Source organism: Prionailurus bengalensis, chromosome B1, assembly GCF_016509475.1.
Source record: "Prionailurus bengalensis isolate Pbe53 chromosome B1, Fcat_Pben_1.1_paternal_pri, whole genome shotgun sequence".
In the NCBI taxonomy this organism is placed as follows: Eukaryota; Metazoa; Chordata; class Mammalia; order Carnivora; family Felidae; genus Prionailurus; species Prionailurus bengalensis.
In genome coordinates, this window is record NC_057344.1 from 173768511 (window position 1) to 173783714 (window position 15204).

The 15204-nt window shown below is 38.7% G+C and overlaps 1 protein-coding gene across 1 annotated transcript; it reads right to left on the reverse strand.

The window, feature by feature from the left end:
- Positions 1–449: 449 nt before the first annotated feature.
- Positions 450–1180, reverse strand: LOC122467106 (mitochondrial import inner membrane translocase subunit Tim9-like). Its single transcript, XM_043553336.1, has one exon. It carries the CDS (start codon positions 1108–1110, stop codon positions 841–843), a length of 270 nt encoding a protein of 89 aa, XP_043409271.1. The 5' UTR covers positions 1111–1180; the 3' UTR covers positions 450–840.
- Between the last annotated feature and the right edge of the window lie 14024 nt (positions 1181–15204).

Genomic DNA, 15204 nt, shown 5'->3' on the forward strand with positions numbered 1-15204 from the left:
AAAAAATTTTTATGTAGCACACAATATACAATTATTAATTAAGGCTTTCAGTCTTGATTAGATGCATAGACACATTAAAATATTTTGAGAACCTGAGTCTATGATATGAAGTATAAGACTTAGGAAAGTTAAACACTAATGTAGTAGCAACAACCTCTTGTGTTTTAGGTTTAGAGTTTATTTTTTTTTTTATTTTTTTTTTAACTATAATGAATTGTTTATTTTGCTGAGTCTCCTAGATGTTTCAACATTAAAGATAGCATTAATATTTTGTTTTTGTACTTTCAAAGACACAACAATTAGTGACTGCAATGTCAACAGAAGCCAGCAATTTGAGACAGACATGAATGAACAGGAATACTTGGAGGATGATCGTGATTGAAAAACATTTCAACGTATCCACAGTCCAGTCAGAATACTATGGTACTATATATAGTATAAACAACTGCTCAGTGATATTTCCATTTATTTTACTTTTAGTAATAAAAAATTTTTTCTATCTCATACATGATTGAACACATTATTTTGCTTTTAAAATTAACAGTCACAATTGAAGAAACAATGGTTTATTTATCTAATGAAGTTACCAAGCTGTTGAATCTTAAGGCCTCAACAAATGTTGCATCTTATTATTTTGATTGAACAATAAGACCTTCTATTTTGATTATTCATGGTAAATAGCAATTTTGTTTCTCTAGTTGTTTCCCACTTGCCAGACAGTCATGACAGTTTAACATGGTGGCTACTGCTTTCAGGGGATTCCATCAGATGAATCCTCATTTCCATCACAACAGCTGCTGGATTGCCAGCTTCATCTAAAGTCCAGCCATCAGGACTCCTCTATCGTGGTTGGCCAAGGAGTCCTGCTTTGGCTGCCAGGGCTTCATTCTGCTGAATATGATATTCCTGAAATCTCATGGATATTCTTTGTGTCATTTTTAAATATTTCTGTAAGCAATGTTCTGAACAGGTGGTCTCTTCAGGTTTTACTTCCCTTGTTGTGAAGTCTTTAACGCAGTCCAAAAAGCAGGTTTCTGTAAGTTTATTGTAGGTTCCAAGAAATTCTTTAAACTGTTTTATCTGATCAGATTCTGGTATTTGTGTAGCCATATTCTTTTGATATGTTTATTAGTCACCTTTTCTGATGCATGAGTTTCCTTTTTGTTCTGGAAAATTAGTTGTCCATAGGTTTAGAGTTTAGATTTTAGATTTAATTTCTTACTCCTTCATCAAGATAGGAGGGAGAAGCCCACAATGGATAGATAATACCAGATTTGTATTCATGTTCCTAGACTCTCCCTTTATAATCCAATATCTGTGAAAGTGCTTGGGAAGTTGTAAAACGAAATTATGGAGCTGTGGTCCATTACCATTGCTATCAACTCTCTAACAATTTACTAGAGGGTTGGATATTTCCATTGTTCAAAAGATGACCAGGCTTTTTAGTTTGTTAGTATCTATTCCATTCAGCCAAAATCAGGCTGCAAGTAAACTTTGTGTTTAAGAATAAACTACTTGATAAACTATAAATTATTTGGCTTAATATTATAAATACAATGAAGAAGAGCTGTGTTTCTTAGGATAAAACCTTTAAGTATATAATCTACCATATTTTATACTCTGTCACAAATAGGGGAGAAAAACCTACCCTATACAAAATGAAATGGAACATGACAACCTGGGGAAATATTTGCAACATATATGGCAAGGGATTCCCAAGTGAAAAAGGCCTATAAGGCAACAACAAGGATATGAATGCTCCAGGAAACGACATGAACAGGCAATTCATAAGGAATTCAAATTGCCAGCAAATATGAAAAAGTTTAGACTTACTAGCAATCAAAGAAATGAAAATTAAAACAAGATTTTTGTTTGTTTGTTTGTTCTTTTCAGATTGACAAATTAAGGGCATAATATGGCCAATGTTGAAGTTTGCTGATATTTGAGCACTCTCATATATTGTTGATTGAGTATATATTGACTCACTTATCTGGGAGATCATTGTCTATGTGAATTAAGAACTTTAAAAATCTTTACATTGTTTGTCTTAGTAATTCTACTCTATCAGACTCACGCAAAGATGCATATATGTGAATATTCACATTGTAGTGCTATATAAACAAATATTATTAAATGACATAATTGGAATACTGTTAAAATGAATTATTATCTCTCTATGGACCATTAAAAATCTAATGAAGTCTTTAGAAATAAGTTATGATGCAGAGTTTTCATGTTTGGTTGATTGAGAGGTGATGGTACGGTTTACAAAAATATGAGGGGCACCTAGGTGGCTTAGTCAGTTAAGTCTCTGACTTTGGCTCAGGTCATCGTCTCACACTTTGTGAGTTTGAGTCCCCCATCGGGCTTTGTGCTGACAGCTCGGAGCCTGGAGTCTGCTTTGGATTCTGTGTCTCCTTCTCTCTCTCTGCCCCTCCCCCCACTGTGTGCGCTCCCTCTCTCTGTCTCTCTCTCTGTCTCTCTCAAAAATAAATAAATAAATATTAAAAAAAAGAAGTATGAGAAGAGGGAGAGAACACAGATGCAAGGGGAGGATACTAAAAGAAGGGTGCCGGGCAACAAGGAGGACCCTTATTCACTTCTTAAGCTCTGGGAGCCACCTTGGCTTCTCATATTTCCTCAAAGTAAATATCAAAATTAAATTCTGACAATAACCCAGAGTCATGCATGCTAAGGATTGGACCTTGCCGTATCTCTGTCCTTCATAGTACATAAATTGAAGTCACAAGTAACATTGTTAAGGAAAGTTTTTTACACACTACTTGACACTTGTCTATTCTAGGTTTGCTTGTTTCTGACTTTTCCGTTGCTTCAGTTTCATCTTCAAAATAAAACTAAAAGTTAAATAATCAGATATGCACCTCTATGTTTATTGCAACATTATTTAAAAAAGCCAAGATATGGAAGTAATCCAAGTGTCCATTGATAGAGGATTAGATAAAGAAGTTGTGCTATAGGAGCGCTCAGTTGGTTGGGCATCTAACTCTTGGTTTTTTGCTCAGGTCATGATCTCACTGTTTCATGAATTCGACCCCCTTGTCAAGCTCTGTGCTGACAGTGTGGAGCCTGGTTGAGATTCTCTCTACTGTCCCCCATTCATGCTGTCTCTGTCTCTCTCAAAATAAATAAATAAATAAACTTAAAAAACAGGAGGTAGTATCTATATCTATCTGTCTCTATCTCTCTCTATCTCTATGCAATGGAATATTACAAAGTCACAAAAAGGATGAATCTTCTCACTCCCAAAACATGGGTGGGTCTACAGGGTATAATGCTAAGTGAAATAAGTAAAATAGAGAAAGACATGTACCGTATCATTTTACTTATATGTGTAATCTAAAAAACAAAGCAAATGAACAAATCACAACATAATAGAAACAGACTTATGGGGAAATGGCCAAAATAGGTGAAAGGATTTAGAGGCAAAGGTTTCTAGTTATAAGTCATGAGGATAAAAAGTACAGTATAGGGCATATAGTCAATAGTATTGTAATAACTACTTCAATTGAAAATAAAAAGTTAGAGGAGCTCAGATGGTGGAACAGCATGGAAGTTTTTTTTTGTTTTTTTTTTTTTGCATTTCACATTCATGAAATACAGCCAGCTCGACACTAAACCGTCCTCCACACCTAGAAAATTGATTTGAGGATTAACACAACTTGAAACACAGAACTCAGCAGAGAGATAAAAAATTTACTTTTACTTTCAATTTTTATTGGACATATTTTTCTTTATTTTTTCTACTATATTTCTTATTTTTTTGGTAAATTTTTCAAATTCTATCTTACTTCCATTATTTCATTTTATTCTATTTCATTGTATTCATTTCCTCAAATTTTCAAACATTTCCCTTTTTTTCTTGTTTTTCTTGTTTTTTTCTTTTTTCCCACCTGTTTTCTCTAATCTATCAAGCTCCTTTCAATAACCAGACAAAAACACAGGTAGGATCTAGCATCATTTATTTGATGTTTTGTGTGTGTGTGTGTGTGTGTGTTGTTTTTTAATTTTTAATTAAACATTTTTTTACCTTATTAATTATTTTTCTTCCCTTCAAAATGATGAAAGGAAGGAATTCACCCCAAAAGAAAAATCAGGAAGAAATGATAACAAGTGACTTAATCAACACAGATACAATCAAGATGTCTGAAACAGAATTTAGAATCACGATAATAAGAATACTAGCTGGGGTCAAAAATAGATCAGAATCCCTTTCTGTGGAGATAAAAGAAGTAAAAGGTAGTCAGGATGAAATAAGAAATGCTATCACTGAGCTGCAATCTCGAATCAATGCCACGGCAGCAAGGAAGGATGAGGCAGAGCAATAATCAGCAATATAGAGGGTAAACTTATGGAGAATAATGAAACAGAAAAAAAAAGAGGGAGACTAAGGCAAAAGAGCATGATTTAAGAATTAGAGAAATCAGTGACTCACTAAAAAGGAACTACATCAGAATCATAGGGGTCCCAGAAGATGAAGAAAGAGAAAAAGGGGTAGAAGGTTTCTGTGAGCAAATCATAGTGGAAAATTTTCCTCACCTGGGGAAAGACAAAGACATCAAAATCCAGGAAGCACAGAGGACTCCTATAAGATTCAACAAAAGCCAAATATCAACAAGGCATATCATAGTCAAATTCATGAAATACTCAGTCAAGGAGAGAATCATGAAAGCAACAAGGGAAAATAAGTCCCTAACCTACAAGGGAAGACAGATCACGTTTGCAGCAGAACTATCCACAGAAGCTTGGCAGGTCAGAAAGGAATGGCAGGATACACTCAATGTGCTGAATCAGAAATATATGCAGCCAAGAATTCTTTACCCAGCAAGGCTGTCATTCAAAATAGAAGGAGAGAGAAAAAGTTTCCCAGACAAACAAAAACTAAAGGAGTTTGTGCCACTAAATAAGCCCTGTAAGAAATTTTAAGGGGGACTCTCCGAGGGGAGAAAAGACAAGGAAAAAAAAAGACCAAAAGCAACAAAGACTAGAAAGGACCAGAGAACACTACCAGAAACTTCAACTCTACAGGCAACACAATGGCAATAAATTCTTATCTTTCAGTACTCACTCTAAATGTCAATGGATTAAATGCTCCAATCAAAAGACATAGGGTAGAACCCAGAAAACCGCCAGAGGATTAGCAGAACGGAGTCTCCGGAGCCAAGCGCAGAGGAGAGGCCCACGGAAGAGGGTAGGAAGGGCGGTGAGGCGGTGCGCGCTCCACGGACTGGCGGGAGGGAGCCAGGGGGGAGGGGAGTTCGCCGGCCAAGCAGAGCCCCCAAGTCTGGCTGGCAAAAGCGGAGGGGCCTGACGGACTGTGTTCCGACAGCAAGCGCGACTTAGCGTCTTGGAGGTCATAAGTTAACAGCTCTGCTCGGAAAGCGGGAAGGCTGGAGGACAAAGGGAGGGAGAGCTGCTGAGCCCCCGGACGACAGAGCCCAGTTTGGTGGGGAACAAAGGCGCTCGCCAGCGCCATCTCCCTTGCCCATCCCCCAGCCAAAATCCCAAAGGGAACCAGTTCCTGCCAGGGAACTTGCTCGCTTCCCGCAAACACCCAACTCTGTGCTTCTGCGGAGCCAAACCTCCGGCAGCGGATCTGACTCCCTCCCGCTGCCACAGGGCCCCTCCTGAAGTGGATCACCTAAGGAAAAGCGAGCTAAGCCTGCCCCTCCTGCCCCCGAGCACCTTGCCTACCCACCCCAGCTAATACGCCAGATCCCCAGCATCACAAGCCTGGCAGGGTGCAAGTAGCCCAGATGGGCCACGCCACCACACAGTGAATCCCGCCCCTAGGAGAGGGGAAGAGAAGGCACACGCCAGTCTGACTGTGGCCCCCGCAGTGGGCTGGGGGCAGACATCAGGTTGGACTGCGGCCCCGCCCACCAACTCCAGTTATACACCACAGCACAGGGGAAGTGCCCTGCAGATCCTCACCACGCCAGGGACTATCCAAAATGACCAAACGGAAGAATTCCCCTCAGAAGAATCTCCAGGAAATAACTACAGCTAATGAACTGATCAAAAAGGATTTAAATAATATAACAGAAAGTGAATTTAGAATAATAGTCATAAAATTAATTGCTGGGCTTGAAAACAGTATAGAGGACAGCAGAGAATCTCTTGCTACAGAGATCAAGGGACTAAGGAACAGTCACGAGGAGCTGAAAAACGCTTTAAACGAAATGCAAAACAAAATGGAAACCACCACAGCTCGTATTGAGAGGCAGAGGAGAGAAGAAGTGAACTAGAAGATAAAGTTATGGAAAAAGAGGAAGCTGAGAGAAAGAGAGATAAAAAAATCCAGGAGTATGAGGGGAAAATTAGAGAACTAAGTGAACACTAAAAAGAAATAATATACGCCTAATTGGTATCCCAGAGGAGGAAGAGAGAGGGAAAGGTGCTGAAGGGGTACTTGAAGAAATTATAGCTGAGAACTTCCGTAAACTGGGGAAGGAAAAAGGCATTGAAATCCAAGAGGCACAGAGAACTCCCTTCAGACGTAACTTGAATCGATCTTCTGCATGACATCATAGTGAAACTGGCAAAATACAAGGATAAAGAGAAAATTCTGAAAGCAGCAAGGGATAAACGTGCCCTCACATATAAAGGGAGACCTATAAGACTCGTGACTGATCTCTCTTTTGAAACTTGGCAGGCCAGAAAGAATTGGCACGAGATCTTCAGTGTGCTAAACAGGAAAAATATGCACCTGAGAATCCTTTATCCAGCAAGTCTGTCATTTAGAATAGAAGGAGAGATAAAGGTCTTCCCAAACAAACAAAAACTGAAGGAATTTGTCACCACTAAACCAGCCCTACAAGAGATCCTAAGGGGGATCCTGTGAGACAAAGTACCAGAGACATCACTACAAGCATAAAACATACAGACATCACAATGACTCTAAACCCGTATCTTTCTATAATAACACTGAAGGTAAATGGATTAAATGCGCCAACCAAAAGACATAGGGTATCAGAATGGATAAAAAAATAAGACCCATCAATTTGCTGTCTACAAGAGACTCATTTTAGACCTGAGGACACCTTTAGATTGAGAGTGAGGGGATGGAGAACTATTTATCATGCTACTGGAAGCCAAAAGAAAGCTGGAGTAGCCAAACTTATATCGGACAAACTAGACTTTAAATTAAAGGCTGTAACAAGAGATGAAGAAGGACATTATATAATAGTTACAGGGTCTATCCATCAGGAAGAGCTAACAATTATAAATGTCTATGCACCGAATACCGGAGCCCCCAAATATATAAAACAATTACTCATAAACATAAGCAACCTTATTGATAAGAATGTGGTAATTGCAGGGGACTTTAACACCCCACTTACAGAAATGGATAGATCATCTAGACACATGGTCAATAAAGAAACAAGGGCCCTGAATGACACATTGGACCAGATGGACTTGACAGATATATTTAGAACTCTGCATCCCAAAGCAACAGAATATACTTTCTTCTCGAGTGCACATGGAACATTCTCCAAGCTAGATCATATACTGGGTCACAAAACAGCCCTTCATAAGGATAAAAGAATTGAAATTATACCATGCATACTTTCAGACCACAATGCTATGAAGCTTGAAATCAACCACAGGGGGCGCCTGGGTGGCGCAGTCGGTTAAGCATCCGACTTCAGCCTGGTCACGATCTCGCGGTCTGTGAGTTCGAGCCCCGCGTCGGGCTCTGGGCTGATGGCTCAGAACCTGGAGCCTGTTTCCGATTCTGTGTCTCCCTCTCTCTCTGCCCCTCCCCCGTTCATGCTCTGTCTCTCTCTGTCCCAAAAAAAAAAAAAAAAAAAAAAGAAATCTACCACAGGAAAAAGTCTGGAAAACCTCCAAAAGCATAGAGGTTAAAGAACACCCTACTAACGAATGAGTGGGTCAACCAGGCAATTAGAGAAGAAATTAAAAAATATATGGAAACAAACGAAAATGAAAATACAACAATCCAAATGCTTTGGGACGCAGCAAAGGCAGTCCTGAGAGGAAAATACATTGCAATCCAGGCCTATCTCAAGAAACAAGAAAAATCCCAAATACAAAATCTAACAGCACACCTAAAGGAAATAGAAGCAGAACAGCAAAGGCAGCCTAAATCCAGCAGAAGAAGAGACATAATAAAGATCAGAGCAGAAATAAACAATATAGAATCTAAAAAAACTGTAGAGCAGATCAACGAAACCAAGAGTTGGTTTTTTGAAAAAATAAACAAAAGTGACAAACCTCTAGCCAGGCTTCTCAAAAAGAAAAGGGAGATGACCCAAATAGATAAAATCATGAATGAAAATGGAATTATTACAACCAATCCCTCAGAGATACAAACAATCATCAGGGAATACTATGAAAAATTATATGCCAACAAATTGGACAACCTGGAAGAAATGGACAAATTCCTAAACACCCACACTCTTCCAAAACTCAACCAGGAGGAAATAGAAAGCTTGAACAGACCCATAACCAGCGAAGAAATTGAATCAGTTATCAAAAATCTCCCAACAAATAAGAGTCCAGGACCAGATGGCTTCCCAGGGGAGTTCTACCAGACGTTTAAAGCAGAGATAATAGGGGCGCCTGGGTGGTGCAGTCGGTTAAGCATCCAACTTCAGCCAGGTCACGATCTCGCGGTCCATGAGTTTGAGCCCCGCGTTAGGCTCTGGGCTGATGGCTTGGAGCCTGGAGCCTGTTTCCGATTCTGTGTCTCCCTCTCTCTCTCTGCCCCTCCCCCGTCATGCTCTATCTCTCTCTGTCCCAAAAATAAATAAACGTTGAAAAAAAATTAAAAAAAAAATAAAGCAGAGATAATACCTATCCTTCTCAAGCTATTCCAAGAATAGAAAGGGAAGGAAAACTTCCAGACTCATTCTATGAAGCCAGTATTACTTTGATTCCTAAACCAGACAGACACCCAGTAAAAAGAGAGAACTACAGGCCAATATCCCTGATGAATATGGATGCAAAAATTCTCAGTAAGATACTAGCAAATAGAATTCAATGGCATATAAAAAGAAGTATTCCCCATGATCAAGTGGGATTCATTCCTGGGATGCAGGGCTGGTTCAACATTCGCAAATCAATCAACGTGATACATCACATTAACAAAAAAAAAAAGAGAAGAACCATATGATCCTGTCAATCGATGCAGAAAAGGCCTTTGACAAAATCCAGCACCCTTTCTTAATAAAAACCCTTGAGAAAGTCGGGATAGAAGGAACATACTTAAAGATCATAAAAGCCATTTATGAAAAGCCCACAGCTAACATCATCCTCAACGGGGAAAAACTGAGAGCTTTTCCCTGAGATCAGGAACACAACAGGGATGCCCACTCTCACCGCTGTTGTTTAACATAGTGTTGGAAGTTCTAGCATCAGCAATCAGACAACAAAAGGAAATCAAAGGCATCAAAATTAGCAAAGATGAAGTCAAGTTTTCGCTTTTTGCAGATGACATGATATTATACATGGAAAATCCGATAGACTCCACCAAAAGTCTGCTAGAACTGATACATGAATTCAGCAAAGTCGCAGGATACAAAATCAATGTACAGAAATCAGTTGCATTCTTATACACTAACAATGAAGCAACAGAAAGACAAATAAAGAAACTGATCCCATTCACAATTGCACCAAGAAGCATAAAATACCTAGGAATAAATCTAACCAAAGATGTAAAAGATCTGTATGCTGAAAACTATAGAAAGCTTCTGAAGGAAATTGAAGAAGATTTAAAGAAATGGAAAGACATTCCCTGCTCATGGATTGGAAAAATAAATATTGTCAAAATGTCAATACTACCCAAAGCTATCTACACATTCAATGCAATCCCAATCAAAATTGCACCAGCATTCTTCTCAAAACTAGAACAAGCAATCCTAAAATTCATATGGAACCACAAAAGGCCCCGAATAGCCAAAGGAACTTTGAAGAAGAAGACCAAAGCAGGAGGCATCACAATCCCAGACTTTAGCCTCTACTACAAAGCTGTCATCATCAAGACAGCATGGTATTGGCACCAAAACAGACACATAGACCAATGGAATAGAATAGAAACCCCAGAACTAGACCCACAAACGTATGGCCAACTCATCTTTGACAAAGCAGGAAAGAACATCCAATGGAAAAAAGACAGTCTCTTTAACAAATGGTGCTGGGAGAACTGGACAGCAACATGCAGAAGGTTGAAACTAGACCACTTTCTCACACCATTCACAAAAATAAACTCAAAATGGATAAAGGACCTGAATGTGAGACAGGAAACCATCAAAACCTTAGAGGAGAAAGCAGGAAAAGACCTCTCTGACCTCAGCCGTAGCAATCTCTTACTCGACACATCCCCAAAGGCAAGGGAATTAAAAGCAAAAGTGAATTACTGGGACCTTATGAAGATAAAAAGCTTCTGCACAGCAAAGGAAACAACCAACAAAACTAAAAGGCAACCAACGGAATGGGAAAAGATATTTGCAAATGACATATCAGACAAAGGGCTAGTATCCAAAATCTATAAAGAGCTCACCAAACTCCACACCCGAAAAACAAATAACCCAGTGAAGAAATGGGCAGAAAACATGAATAGACACTTCTTTAAAGAAGACATCCGGATGGCCCACAGGCACGTGAAAAGATGTTCAACGTCGCTCCTTATCAGGGAAATACAAATCAAAACCACACTCAGGTATCACCTCACGCCAGTCAGAGTGGCCAAAATGAACAAATAAGGAGACCATAGATGCTGGAGAGGATGTGGAGAAACGGGAACCCTCTTGCACTGTTGGTGGGAATGCAAATTGGTGCAGCCGCTCTGGAAAGCAGTGTGGAGGTTCCTTAGAAAATTAAAAATAGACCTACCCTATGACCCAGCAATAGCACTGCTAGGAATTTATCCAAGGGATATAGGAGTACTGATGCATAGGGGCACTTGTACCCCAATGCTTATAGCAGCACTCTCAACAATAGCCAAATTATGGAAAGAGCCTAAATGTCCATCAACTGATGAATGGATAAAGAAATTGTGGTTTATATACACAATGGAGTACTACGTGGCAATGAGAAAGAATGAAATATGGCCCTTTGTAGCAACATGGATGGAACTGGAGAGTGTGATGCTAAGTGAAATAAGCCAAACAGAGAAAGACAGATACCATATGGTTTCACTCTTATGTGGATCCTGAGAAACTTAACAGAAACCCATGGGGGAGGGGAAGGAAAAAAAAAAAAGAGGTTAGAGTGGGAGAGAGCCAAAGCATAAGAGACTGTTAAAAACTGAGAACAAACTGAGGGTTGATGGGGGGTGGGAGGGAGGGAAGGGTGGGTGATGGGTATTGGGGAGGGCACCTTTTGGGATGAGCACTGGGTGTTGTATGGAAACCAATTTGACAATAAATTTCATATATTAAAAAAAAAACCAAAAACAAAAGACATAGGGTAACAGAATGGATAAGAAAACAAGACCCATCTATTTGCTGTTTATAAGAGACCCATTTTAGACCTACAGACACCTTCAGATTGAAAGTAAGGGGATGGAGAATCATCTGTCAGGCTAATGGTCACCAAAAGAAAGCCAGAGTAGCCATACTTATATCAGACAATCTAGACTTTAAAATAAAGACTGAAAAAGAGATGAAGAACGGCATTATGTCATAATTAAGGGGTCTACCCACCAAGAAGACCTAAGTGTAAACATTTATGCTCCAAATGTGGAAAGCACCCAAATATATAAATCAAATAATCACAAACATACAGAAACTAATTGATAATAATGCCATAATAGTAGAGAACTTCAACAGCCAACTTACAGCAATGGAAAGATCATCTAAAAAGAAAATCAACAAGGAAACAATGGCTTTGAATGACACAGACCAGATGGACTTAACAGATATATTCAGGTCATTTCACCCTAAAGCAGCAGAATATACATTTTTCTCCAGTGCACATGGAATGTTATCTAGAATAGATCATATACTGGGACACAGATCAGCCCTCAACAAGTACAAAAAGATCAAGATCATACTGTGTGTATTTTCTGACTACAGTGCTATGAAACTCAGTATCAACCACAAGAAAAAATGTGGAAAGATAAAAAATACTTGGAGACTAAAGACTATCCAACTAAAGAATGAATGGGATAACCAAGAAGTTAAAGAGGAAATTAAAAAGTACATAGAAGCCAATGAAAATGATAACACCACAGTCCAAAACCTCTGGGACGCAGCAAAGGTGGTCATAAGAGGGAAGTATATAGCAATCCAGGCCTTCCTAAAGAAGGAAGAAAGGTCATCCAACCTAACCTTACACCTTAAAGAGCTAGAAAAAGAACAGCAAATAAAACCCCAAACCAGCAGAAGACAGGAAGTAATAAAGATTAGAGCAGAAATCAATGCTATGAAAACCAAAACACACACACACACACAAACAAAAAAACAAAAAAACCAAAACCAAACAAACAAACAAAACCAGTAGAACAGATGAATGAAACCAGAAGTTGGTTCTTTGAAAGAATTAACAAAATTGATAAACCACTAGCCAGTTTGATCAAAAAGAAAAAGGAAAGGACCCAAATAAATAAAATCAAGAATGAAAGAGGAGAGATCACAACCAATGCAGCAGAAATACAAACAATAATAAGAGAAATTATGAGCAATTATATGCCAATAAAATGGGCAATATGGAAAAAATGAACAAATTCCAAGATACATAAACTACCAAAACTGAAACAGGAAGAAAAAGAAAATTTGAACAGACCCATAACCAGTAACAAAACTGAATTGGTAATCAAGAATCTCCCAAGAAACAAGAGTCTAGGGCCAGATGGCTTTCCAGGGGAATTCTACCAAACGTTTAAGAAAGAGTTAACACCTATTCCCTTGAAGCTGTTCCAAAAAATAGAAATGAAAGGAAAACTTCCAAACTCTTTCTATGAATCCAGCATTACCTTGATTCCAAAACCAGACAAAGATTCCACTAAAAAGAAGAACTATAGACTAATTTCCCTGATGAACATGGATGAAAAAATCCTCAACAAGATATTAGCCAACCAGATCCAACAATACATTAAAAAAATTATTTGCCACGACCAAGTGGGATTTTTACCTGGGATGCAGGGCTGGTTCAATATCACAAAACAATCAGTGTGATTCATCACATAAATAAAAGAAAGGACAAACCACATAATCCTCTTAATAGATGCAGAGAAAGCATTTGACAAAATACAGCATCCTTTCTGGATAAAAACCCTTACGAAAATAGGGATAGAAGGATCGCACCTCAAGATCATAAAAGCCATATATGAAAGACCCACTGTTAATATCATCCTCAATGGGGAAAAACTGAGAGCTTTCCCCCTAAGGTCAGGAACAAGCCAGGGATGTCCACTCTCACCATATAGTATGGGAAATCTTAGCCTCAGCAATCAGACAACACAAAGGAATAAAATGCATCCAAATCATCCAGGCAGTGGTCAAACTTTCACCCTTCACAGATGACATGATACTCTATATGGAAAACCCAAAAGATTCCACGAAAAAACTGCTAGAACTGATCCATGAGTTCAGCAAAGTGGCAGGATATAAAATCAATGCACAGAAATCGGTTGCATTCCTATACACCAATAATGAAGCAACAGAAAGAGAAATCACGAATAATCAGGAATAAATCTAACCAAAGAGGTGAAAATCTATACACTGAAGACTATAGAAAGCTTATGAAAGAAATTGAAGAAGACACAAAAAAGTGGAAAAATATTCCATGCTCCTGGATAGGAAGAACAAAATATTGTTAAAATGTCAATACTACCCAAAGCAATCTACATATTCAATGCAATCCCTATCAAAATAACAACAGCATTCTTCACAGAGCTAGAACAAATAATCCTAAAATTTGTATGGAACCAGAAAAGATGCCAAATAGCCAAAGAGTCTTGAAAAAGAAAACTGAAACTGGAGGCATCACAATCCTGGACTTTCAGCTATATTACAAAGCTGTAATCATCAAGACAGTATGGTACTGACACAAGAACAGACACTCAGATCAATGGAACAGAATAGAGAACCAGAAATGGACCCACAAACGTATGGCCAACTAATCTTTGACAAAGCTGGAAAGAATACCCAATGGAATAAAGACAGTCTCTTCAGCAAGTGGTTTTGAGAAAACTGGACAGTGACATGCAGAAGAATAAACCTGGACCACTTTCTTACACCATACACAAAAATAAACTCAAAATGGATGAAAGACCTCAATGTAAGACAGGAAGCCATCAAAATTCTCGAGGAGAAATCAGGCAAAAACCTCTTTGACCTTGGCCGCAGCAACTTCTTACTCAACATGTCTCCAGAGGCAAGGAAAACCAAAGCAAAAATGAACTATAGGGACCTCGTCAAAATAAAAAGCTTCTGCACAGGAAAGGAAACAACCAGCAAAACTAAAAGGAAACCAATAGAATGGGAGAAGATATTTGCAAGCGACATATCAGATAAAGAATTAGTATCCAAAATCTATAAAGAACTTATCAAACTCAAAACCCAAAAACCAAATAATTCAGTGAAGAAATGGGCAAAAGACATGAATAGACACTTCTCCAAAGAAGACATCCAGATGGCTGACAGATACATGAAAAAACGTTCCACATCACCCATCATCAGGGAAACACAAATCAAAGCCACAATGAGATACCACCTCACACCTGTCAGAATGGCAAACATTAACAACTCAGGCAACAACAGATGTTGGCGAAGATGCAGAGAAAGAGGATCTCTTTTGCACTGGTGGTGGGAGTGCAAACTGGTGCAGCCACTCTGGAAAACAGTAAGGAGGTTCCTCAAAAAATTAAAAATAGAACTACCCTATAACCCAGCAATTGCCCTACTAGGCATTTATCCAAGGGATAGAGAGGTATGCTGTTTCGAAGGGGCACATGCACCCCAATGTTTATAGCATCACTATTGACAATAGCCAAAGTATGGAAAGACCCCAAATGTCCATCGATGGATGAATGGATAAAGAAGAAGTGGTATATATATACAATGGAGTATTACTCGGCAATCAAAAAGAATGAAATCTTGCCATTTGCAACTATGTGAATGGAACTACAGGGTACTATGCTAAGTGAAATTAGTCAGAGAAAGACAAATATATGACTTCACTCCTATGAGGACTTTAAGATACAAAACAGATTAACGT